Source organism: Tigriopus californicus, chromosome 1 (genome assembly GCF_007210705.1).
Source record: "Tigriopus californicus strain San Diego chromosome 1, Tcal_SD_v2.1, whole genome shotgun sequence".
NCBI lineage: Eukaryota > Metazoa > Arthropoda > Copepoda > Harpacticoida > Harpacticidae > Tigriopus > Tigriopus californicus.
In genome coordinates, this window is record NC_081440.1 from 12,836,336 (window position 1) to 12,847,804 (window position 11,469).

Below are 11,469 nucleotides of genomic sequence, written 5' to 3' on the forward strand. Positions count from 1 at the left end.
CAAAACGTGGTATCACTAGAACAAAAAATTATTTTTTGTGTTTTCGAGTGGTTCAATACAGTCGGCCATCTTGAACGAACGAGCGCCAGGTTCACATTTGAAAAAAAAGATGGCGGCTTCTTTAAGCAGACCTCTCTGACTGTTCTCTTCGCCCGTTGAAAAATTCACTAACAGTTAATGTACGCCCTATTCAAGCCTCGCAGGAAAGAACTCGTCGTACAGGTAGGGCAGGTAACCCAATCTTGTATAGCTACAGGTGTAATAAAAGCATTTTGATAAGTTGGAAGATAACAAAATGAGAGCATTTTAACAAACTCGTGACAGAATTGCTTGCAGTATATTCAAATTGAGCACTCCTCAGCGTTGAAGCGACAGTTTTGCCTTTTTGAGACGGACGCGTTTGATTTAATTCAAGCCCAATATGTCATTGAAGTGGCTAGTTGTGCATAAATTTTGAGCGCCCAGGAAGTTGACGATCCGCAGAGTTGGTATTTTTCCACGCTACAGCGGAGTTGTGGAACGACCTCTAATGAAAAAAAAAGGGTTGGAGCGAGAAGACCGGCATTAAGCGAGCACCGAGCTCCATGTGAGTTCTTCAACCCTTGTAAACTCGCAAAGGTGGACTAAAGAATACTTCCATAAATCATAACTCATATTTTGAGCTCAGGACCAAATTTTATCTCTCCGCTTGGAACAATTTATTATCATGGGGGAGAGAGACGGTGTTCTTGCGGTCTAATGGAGAACTCTCAGACAGCCATTGGCCCCGCGAGGTGTGGATGTGGCTTAGCAGTGACGGCCTGGCTTGCCAACCCTTTTTCTGAATATATTCAAAATGGGAACTGGAAGAAATCGTTTATGCCCAAGGAAAGAGGAAGGAGGGAAGGGAGGCCATGGGGAGTCCGTTCATGAAATCGGCCTAAATTTTGCTTGGGAGGTTTGTTACAATAGATATTCATAAAAACTCACTACATTCAATTGGATCGGTTTACAATTGAGGACAAGTGTCACACAGACTCGGTCACTTTTTAAAGGCCTGCACAATCCAACAATTGTGTTTGTTTTTATCGCACTTCTCGTTGATTATTTACCTACCATGTTGGTACAAAGAGAAACACAGCTGTGCAATCTCCATTAGGAGCACCTACAGTCGAGATCGTAGCTGGCGGTTCGTGCGGATAGATGCTTGGGCGTCATTTCCCCGGCCACCGCCCTCGTTCGTTTTCCTCTCGTTCCCTTGGTTGCGAGATTTAAAGATGAGGATGCTGATCGAGCTCCGCGTCATGTCCGTTCCCCTGGTCTCAAAGGCACTATACTGTGGCATTTTCTCATCTCCGAGATACAGATGCAGTTAGATTTAGGATGCTGAGCATCCTCATCTTCCCATATTCCTCTCGTTTGGTTCGCAGCATCTCCATTTTGTAAACCTCCCCTGTGTATATGGGATGCCTGCAGCAATTTCATGCGAGCTGGTGCCTCCTACTCTCCTTCAATTTGTACTGCCTCATCGTCCGCAGTCATGACACTCGTTGCTTTGGCCTCTTCAACGCCATATGCATGTGCAGCTTTTGCGAACTTCTCTTGTTCAAATGAGTCCCTCAGCTCATCGCCAGTCGAGCCAGCCCAACTACCCCATGTACTCACATATCCCTGTAGTCAACAGAATCCGTTTGATTGCATTGGGATTACTCCGGGATTGTTCTGCCATCCTGGTGTGGGTGCTAACGGTGAGTGCGCCTCCCAAACTGCATATTTGCGATAGCTGAACAAGATGCGTCATTGGAGGAGTCACCCTTGTGTGAGCCCTCTGCTTAGCACGGCCTAGCACGGCCAGGGAAGAGTACTGGGGAAGAAAAAGCATAGCGGCCGAGAAGTTTTGGGCTGTCAGGCTGCAGCAGCTGTCATTGGAACACTTGATTCACAACACATTTTCGTTACCAAAGTGGAAGCCAGAGAGGTTGGAAACTTATCAGAAACTCCTCTGATTTATGACCTGAAACTATTGTTTCTTGACATAGTATAAAATTTACTAAATCTATCCATATCGGAACAGGCTGGATGGGCAATATTAACAGAAGCCATGCTTGAGCGGCTGAACAAGTAGTGAAGGAGCCAGCCAGCAATCATGTTGAGGCAGGGCGGCCTTGAACTCGGTGAGCGTGCTCTTGCTGAGTGTGCTTCTATTTGTGGAGTTGCTGGTGCCTTGTTGAGGAAAACATAGAAAATACATCTGGAAACAACACTTCAGTGAATTTAAGTCAAAATGACTACCAAAATCATCCGAAAGACCCTCGAAGAAGCCAAGGACCTTCCCTTTGCGGAGCTGGACTTCAGTGATAAGAATCTGGTCCATTTGGAAGACATGACTAGGATGTGGGACATGAACAACATCACCAGACTCACTTTGGCACACAACAAGCTTACTGAAATTCCCTCCAATATCGCTTATCTAGTCAACTTGGAGATATTGAATGTGTTTAACAACGACTTGGTCGACGTTCCAGATCTATGGAAACTAAAGAAACTCAGGTAAGGTTTTGGACTAGAGTTTAAATTGAAAGGTTTGAACATTGCAAATATTCTCCTGTTCCAGAATCTTAAACTTGGGAATGAACCAACTCCATAACTTCAAGGTGCCCACGGGTTCCAATCTGTTCCCAATGATGGAAATTTTGGACCTTTCTTACAATAACTTGACCGATGAAACATTCACAGAAGGGTTCTTTACAATCGAATCACTGAGGGCTTTATATCTAAGGTAAGTGTAACCAAGTTTCTTCGCAATTTTTTTGACTTGGGGTCCTCTTTGCACTGAAAGGCGATTTATATTTTAACTTTGGAAAGTTGGATCGATTCCAAGATGAGGGCTAATTGCGGCTTTCCCAAAGACAACATCACTCCCGAGCCTTCTTTCAATAACTTTTCTTTGAGTTAATGATTTTCGTCATCGCATTTCTAAATTTCAGTGACAACGAGCTGGAATATCTTCCTCCTCAAATCAAACAACTTTTCAACCTGCGGATCTTAGCCCTCCGCGACAACCAGCTGGCCGATGTTCCCCAAGAAATCGGAGAACTGTCGAATCTACGCGAGCTTCATCTCCAGGGTAATCGCCTTCAAGTGCTTCCTCCGCAAATTGGGCACATGGACTTCCTCAGCCCAAGAGCCATCCTAAAATTGGATAGTAACCCATGGGTGCCTCCCATTGAAGATCAATTGGTCTTAGGTGTGAGTCATGTCATTGAATATGTTCGATCGGATACGTACCGGTACCTATTTGGCCGGCATATGCAAGCCAATGTGCCTCCTCCAGAAAAGTCTGAGCGTGGATCAAGACGTCTAACGCGGAAGAACTCCAAGGCCTCTCTGAATGGTCGTTAAACGTGGCCTTTGAAACATGTACAGAAATCTCTATGGTGCTACAACTGCCTCCAATCCAGACAACTTTGCAGCTTTCAGTAAACTGGCAGTAAACCTAACCCCAACGCAACTGTTCACAATCTTACAAATTCGAAACAGTTTTGATATGATTATATTTAACTCGAGATCTAAAACCACGCATGTATTAATATTAATGTTTATAATAACGTTGTTAACAATGAAAAAAGAACCAAGTAAAAATCAACGTGAGAGAGCTTGTAAACTTTGTTCCAACATAGTCACAAGGGTGGAAGAAGTCTCATTAGAATTTGGTAGGGGCTCGGTTTTGAAAAAAGCCGACACCACTAGGCTCAGATCTTTAGTGGACCATTTCATTTCGTCCATTTTTTGACAGATCTCGAAGATATGACCTAGATCGTGGCGTTTATCTGATTGATAGACCATTAGAGGGTATCCCGCCAAACTGACAGCTAGCCATCTCATGATAAAATTCTCCGGAGAGAACTCTTGTGAGGCGTCATGGACCAGGATATACGAGTTATTGGGTTCCTTCTCCATCTTGTTCTTGATATTGGAAACTGAAGGGATTGATCGAGGGTTTGCAAGAAGAGACTCGTCGAGGCAAAAGCTCTGCCATCGCTTCAGAGCATAGCTGTTAATTGGGGTCCACAAACTGGATACCTTGACCGAGTCATCAACACCCTTCCGTTCCAAATGGTGGGACAGGGCTTCCCATGATTCACTAAATGTTCTTTTGTGTGTTGCTTTCGCCAAATTCTGAAAGGCTCGGATCCGTTCCTTCGATTCTAAGACAGTTTTGTCCTGTTCCAAAGTTCGAGGATCAAGAGAGGCCAGAATTTCTTCATACTCGACATCAATTCCTTCCAAGCCCTCGCAACCTTCAAAACTATAAGAGGAACCTCCACTCCAACTTGACACGTGATGCTCATTTTGTTTGAAAAGTTTCCTTCTGTGAAGAACAAACGCATCCTCACACCCACCATCTTTGTCATCGTGGTCCAATAGAAACCCTCCACTTCCGCGCCTAGATCCCAAGTTACGGGTGGATTTGGTTTGGACTCTGAAGCTGGATTGAGATCTGGCATTTGGTTGACCACAGACCTCGGAGTCTGGTGTGTTGCCCCGAGCAAGAGCTGCTCTAAAACGCTCTGAAAACTTGCTCGTGGATTTGCTAGCAGCTTTTGGATCCTGCGGGTTCCTCTCCTCTGAAGTCGAACATTCTGTCAACATAGACTTCTGGGTGTCAGATTTTTGGGCAGACTCAATGTTCATTGAAAGGTCGTCAGCAAGATCGTCAAGTAAACCGCTTTTAGAGGATACGTCAGAGCTCTCTGTTTGTTCAAGATTGGATGGGTTACTTTCATCTGGAATCGACCACAGATACCTTTCGAGAACAGTTCGCGTAGGTTCATTGGAACGATCTTCATGGCTAGTGATGAAATATTTGGAAGTCGACGCCCCATTTCCCGTTGTTGTAGGTTCTTTTTTAGCCGATAACAGACCAGTTACTGAGAGAGATTCGTTGGATTGTAATTCTTCCATGAAAAGCCGGGTGACCAGAAGTTCGGGGTGCCAAATTAGGTCCAGAAAATGGGACGGATTTTCCCAGCACAAATGTTTGAGCGTCAAAATGGAGAAATTGGCTTGAATGTCAAAGGGTTTCGGTTCTGGCAGCACATAGATTGGAGCAAGGCGACGGTCCCTGGCCATGAAGGATTGGAACAGTTCGGATTTTTGGACCATGGGACATGATCGAACAAAAACAAGATGACCGCAGGGTTGTTCTTCATCCAGAATATCAAAATAATTTAACAAATTTTTCAACATAAAGGCTTGAGGTAAACTTTCCAAGATTGAGTGGAAAAACGTAGTGAATGAGGAATCTGGAAGATTGGGCAACATTTTGGAAGATCGAGCAGGAAATGTGGAGAAGAACATATTAGCCACCAACGAGGCCACGAAGCGACGATCCAACTTCACTTCATGATTGAGGCCTTGAAGGCTGAGTTGGAAGGCCTGAGAAGGTTTGAGCTGCTCTAAGGCTAACGCATATCTCGCCATACAAGGCAGGGTTTTGGTTAGGAACCGCTCTCGTTCTAGTGACGAGAATTGTTGATCCACAATACGTTCAAATGAGAGGAACGCATTCAGATTCGATGTTCGCGTCTCTTTCTCTTCCACGGACACATTGGCAATATTATAAATCTCGATCATTCGCTGAGCAACATTCTGAGCAAAAAGGGGCTCTCCTGATTGGAGCTTGACCAAATGTTCATGGATGACCTTCCAATAAGGCAAATCACAAGGGAGCACAACAGATGGAACTTGGGCCATTCTGGATGTGGCCACTAGACACATTTCTCATGTCATCTGATCGTCGTTCCCGTTGGGAGAGTTGGTATTGGGCATGCTGGTTCGCATGTCGTTCAACAACTCCTCATTGTAGTCGTCCAGCCTTTTCTTGATGAAGAAGTAGTGAATCACGATGGTTATTAATATGACGGTGGCAATCTGCACAGTTTCCCGGGCTAACATGTCCAGTAGAGCCATTGTGGAAAAACTCGAACTACATGGATCGCCAACTCAACTACTACATGTACTCCCTTGATTTTGTTAACTAAAGCGGCGAGTTTTGGCACAAATCCAGATCTAGTGAAATATTGCGACATTTTCTGGCCTGTGCCACGAACACATGGGTAGTAGTAGATAGGTAGATGGGGTGTAAAATGTACCAAGACTCATTCTATTGTCTCTGCAGCCATAAGGAGCAGATAGATATCTTCTCTTCCAAGAAATGCTTGCATATCTCGACTTTAAATTTGGAAAATGATGTTCCAGATCGGCATGGAACTAATATTTTACATATTCTGCAAACTCAGATAGGTGATCGACTAACGTAACAAAAAAGTTGGCACGGTCTGAGAAATCAATGCCGCGAAGATGATATGGTACCCCCACCCTTATTGTGCTTTCGTGAGAGTGCCACCTTCCTTTCCCCGTATACTATCCCATCAACTTTCTTCCAAGAAAAATCACCTCCGACGTGGTTATCATCGCCTATCTCTCTAAGACGTTGAGCTTTTCCGCCTTTTCTTCCACTTTCAAGTGATAAGATCTCCAGGCAAATATTGCCGGGGGTGAAGCAGGGAGACGGAGAGACACGGAGGATTTCTCTTTCTTTTTGCCTTTGTCTCCCTCCCTCTTTTCCTTGGCTGTCTGAATGAAGTTTTCCCCTCTCAGTCGTCAGTGCCAATCCAACTCGTGTTCAAAGGAAGGAGTACGAGGAGTACGTCGACCCTACGACTACCTACCACTCGTCCCGTACCAGTCGAGACGAAACCATGCGTTGAGGCTCGCTCCACTGTGGTTCTGCCAGCCGTTCAGAACGGCCCGATATTTCGTCTTTTGTTTTCACAAAGGGGCCTACTTCTTCCCACAGCTTCGGGCCCAGAAAAATTGAGAAGTTCTCACTCACTCTGGAGATCTCTGCTCCCGTGGTCTTTACCCCGGACGCATCGTGTGTTCTGTATATGTATTATCACAGATTACTTCGCTTGATGCCAGCCACGCGCCTATGGCATTCTCCTTGTCTAGTCTCAATCTCTTTAGTCCTCCAGTCCCTCGTCAATCCTCCTCGCATCAGGAGAGCGGACCATGGACAAGGAACGCCAATGGAGGCGGAGTCGATGTTTGTACAAACGGAAAAGGAGCTCGCGACCACGTGTCCACCTCTTATATAGAGGGCGCCAGGTTCGCTTCCGCTGCCTCTGGATCTCTTCTGAGCCCCGGTTGGAACTTCCAACGCTTGTCCCTCCGGAATGTTGGCATGATAATCATGGACTTTGGCTGACTGGCCGTGATGTGAGGAAGCATTCACCGCTATGTGAAGGAAAGACACGACTTTTCAGCCAACATTGGTGAACTGACCACTCCAAGAAAGTGCCCCATGACTTGACCACTGGTCAGTTCTCTCCGGCTTGTAGATTTGAACACGCTTATTTTCTACTCCTGGCGCCATCTCTGGAGGAAAGTACGGGAGATGGTCAACTTTTGGCGGGACTCCCTAGTCCATCCCACCTCAACAGAACATGGCCAGAGTTTCACGCTTGATGTAGGATAGGCCAGGTGATCATCTTGTTGATACTTGCCAAGGTGAGCTGGCCATGCATGCACATACACAACTTTCCGACTGTCCGAACTGTCAGAGTTACTTATACGTAGACCACCTTTACGAGTACAAGCAGACATGGACTTTATTTCTTGAGAGAACGACGAGCTCTCTTTAGAAACTGAACATTCTAACCAAACAAGTGGGTTCTGACTAGTCAAACAGTTTTAAAATTACTTCAATTCCATGGAAATGAGATTTATATGGAGGGCATCAATTAAACACCAGGTTCCTAATATGAAGCAAATGACCTTTGCAGATAGGGAGACGGCGATCAATCTTGAGGGCAAAGGGATTTAGAATTGATTTTTGATTCGCCTGAAAAATTCATAATCCCCAGGAGAGGAAATCATGTGACTCCAAATCAACATAGTAAAATTGAGTAGAATCTTTGCTTCATTAGTACTGCAAGTGCATACGAACTTCTATTTACACTCTAACTGAGGAGATTAGATAAGGAAACCAACTCGGTTGGCAAACCTCGTGATTTTTTCGGTTGAGGTCTTCCACAAAGTTGGCAATAAAAAAAGAAATATATCGTCTCAATGTTGTTTTTAAGTTCGGAAAATTAAGTTGAACATCCAAAAGCGTTGGATTCATGCCTAGATCTGAGGGTTAAGACCCTTCCCTATTCTGATTGTTGAGGAAATAGCGCGGTGAAAATCGTACCGACTTTTAAAACTGATTTTAGTGTCTTAGTTTCGTGATTATACATATGAAGTATTGCGTGGGATGGAGCCTGTGTATAGTTCTAAGTATAAAAATGTCTCTAAAATTTTCTTGGTAATAGTAAGGCGGCTGTCCTCAGTGTGCAGCACTTTATTCCCTCCAATTTCCTTTACTTTACATGGTCAGACCCCAGCGGATACAAACTTTATTTTTGATCAATTAAACATTTCAGCATTGCTTGAGATTAAGAGTCTGGGGTTGTCAAAGTTGAAAAAGATACAAAATCTTCATGACCCTATTGGTTTTAACAAGCCTTAAAAGTTTGTCGTCAAACAGAATTTTAGAGAAATACTTCTGTGTCTCTACAGATGTGTCTTTCAACTATCTAAAGGCATCACAAGTCACATTCTAAACCAAATGAGGAATCGGATAATTTTTGTACACTCAGAGCCTGACTGTTATAATTGTTCTTTTCACATTCCTCAATTACAAAAATGAGCAATCCTTTTTTCAGCCTTTTACTCGTACATCCTATTTTCCTTGATTCTTCAAGGCCAAAGAGTTACAATGTAAAACTGAACTATATATATTATTTTCAATTATTTGAATTATTTCAATTAGCTACAGCTACGAAAATGTTGTAGTCTTCAAAAAATTAAAAATCAACCTACGAATTGAAAATTCAAATGGCATGCTGAATTGAACGTCTCGCACATATTCCCAAACATACTGCAAATAACTTAATAACAAGCTATAAAAAACGAAGAGTCTACAAAAGTAGCGTTCAATTATCTTCAACAGTCCTTTTTAGCATATCACGTAATTTTCATGATATCCCGGCTCAAAATGTAGTTGCTCAGAAAAGTTAGTGACTTGTTTATGGTACTCGTATGTTCATTAGATGGCCTCGTGAGTCGTATCAGGTAGCATCAAAATTTGGCTTCAAATCGTATTAAAAAAGTGTTGCAACAATTGAATGATTTATGACCGCTCAAACAAGCGATTTATGTGTTTTAACTTAACTGTTACAACAGATCTTCGAACCAGAAGTGCATCCATCAAAATTTGACAATGACAGTGTACATGGAGTTCATGAGAAGGAAATGAGTAAACATAAAAGAACCGCCTGCATTTGGGTTTGAGGAGTAATCAGTTTGGATACAATCCTCCGTGTACGTGATAATCAACGTGTTGAAAGATAAGAAAAACCAACCACTTGGCATGGAAATGCTGAAACAGATCCGCGAAATGCATTCATCAAATCTCAGAGAGCTCTCACTAAGCGCAAATAATCGTGAGGAACAAAGGGCACATGGTAACGAATTGTTATCCAACCCAAGTTCAACTAGAATCAATTAATGATTAATTACAATGGATTCATTTGCTTAAACATGATTTAACAAGAGTGGGAAAGATTCTAAACCTCTGTTTACTCTGCTTAAGGCTCACATAAATCTGATGGGTGCGAATCAAGAACACCTAAAATCTTGGACGTGGACAAAAAATTGTGATTACACTTAGATTTTATTTTCAGTTAATTAAACTTGTCCCCTCGTTTAACTTGGTACGATAATCAAAGTGCTAATGTAGTAAAAGGTAATGATAAATAGTTACTTATACCTTAGTTTCTTCATCATAAGATTCTTTGAGTATGATTTCTGGCGTAGCAGAAACTACTCTGTACGCAATTAGTTCTGACAAGGGCGCTATTTCTGTCATACAATGGATTGTGGTTGATTGGGAATTATTTTTGAATTTTGAAAGTGTTCGCAAGCCCTACATAGTTTGTTCTCCAGGTGTATTAAATGCGTAAAATTTTAGTATAATGTAATATTAGGACTCAAAAATTGATGGCGTTCATCCGGATCAACAGTACTTAACATGTCTTCTCCCAAGACCTTGTTCATCATCACATTTGTTCCATTTTTAGGAAGTTCGCACTTTGGACCCAGATTGAAGACTCGTTTATGGCAAAGGTAACGAAGAGATTTAGCTCGGAGAAATGTTGGTGTTGTACTTGCAACAAAGGACACTCAAATTCTTTAAGATGCATTTTTTGACAGCGACTAAAAAACTACTTTTAACCGCTTAGTCGCTTCACATCAGCTTAGAAGAACATACTGTTTGCTAAATCTACTTCCAAAGGTAGAAGTGCACCTTTGAGAAAAAAGGGGGGAAGTTTCTGTATCATGTCCCTTAAAGCTATTCTTGCTTGAGAACTTCAGTAGCATTTTTTTGAATAACAACAAAAATCTCCAAAAGTGGAAGGGATGTAATTTATGTAAAAAAAAATCCAAAAATAAAGCTAGTTATGAAAAACAAAACCTCCAAACGTTCTAAGAAATCAAAGGTTAAGAGAAAACAATCACCTGTAAGGTAAGTACAGCATTCATTTGTAATTGAATTTTCTTTCAGATACTTTGTGAGCACTGCACTGCAATGGCATCAACATCACTCCCATCTTCATTTGAGTCCCTATGCTCAAATACTAGTATTTGATATTTTTTTCAAACTGACATGTACATAGCCCCTCAACAGATCAAGACTTGACTTGATGCAAAACTTATTTGACACAACTGTGCATTTTACGAAGGCATTTGAGCAAGTATTTTGACATTGGCTGCTTGGGTACAATTTGTTGTCTTCTTCGCGTGTCTCATGGAAATTGTGGAACATTTGATAAGCCCATTTGGTTCTTTCCTGATTGAATTTCCACTTCTGTTTTCGCTATGAATTTGAAAGGATTGGAGAAAGAGATCTTTGTGACATTGAACAGAAATTCAACGGGTTTAAATGCAAGTGGTCGGGTGAATCTTGGCTCGTTTTACATAACCCAAGATTCAGTTGATTAATATCATTTGAAACTCTGGGATTTCTGCTTAACATAAAAAGGCCATTTTTACCCATGCATGATAAATGTATCATACTAGACATTGAAGATGATTAAGAGGTATAAGTGAACAAATATTTGCAAGGAAAAAAAGAATGTACAATAGGAAGGTAAAAGGGGGACTAAAATGCGCAATATAATCCATTCACGTGACGGACGTCCAAATTTGCCTTAAAATCTAACTATTGAGGACACAAATTTTATTCGTTTTCTTTAAATTCTTTGGAGCACTTCCACCCTTGCAGTGCATTTAAAGTCGACACGTTGTTGGCCTTTGGTCATGCTTATCTCTTGTGTGTTTATCCTGAGCGAAAGGATCACTGGGTTCCAACTTTAAGAG

General features: G+C 42.2%; 1 protein-coding gene across 1 annotated transcript; it reads left to right on the forward strand.

Annotated features, from left to right (window-relative positions):
• Window positions 1-1,844: 1,844 nt before the first annotated feature.
• On the forward strand, window positions 1,845-3,632 carry LOC131885831 (ras suppressor protein 1-like). The gene is made up of 4 exons (XM_059234047.1): window positions 1,845-1,957; window positions 2,054-2,529; window positions 2,594-2,758; window positions 2,967-3,632. Exons 2-4 carry the CDS (start codon window positions 2,264-2,266, stop codon window positions 3,379-3,381), a joined length of 846 nt encoding a protein of 281 aa, XP_059090030.1. The 5' UTR covers window positions 1,845-1,957; window positions 2,054-2,263; the 3' UTR covers window positions 3,382-3,632.
• The last annotated feature ends 7,837 nt before the right edge of the window (window positions 3,633-11,469 follow it).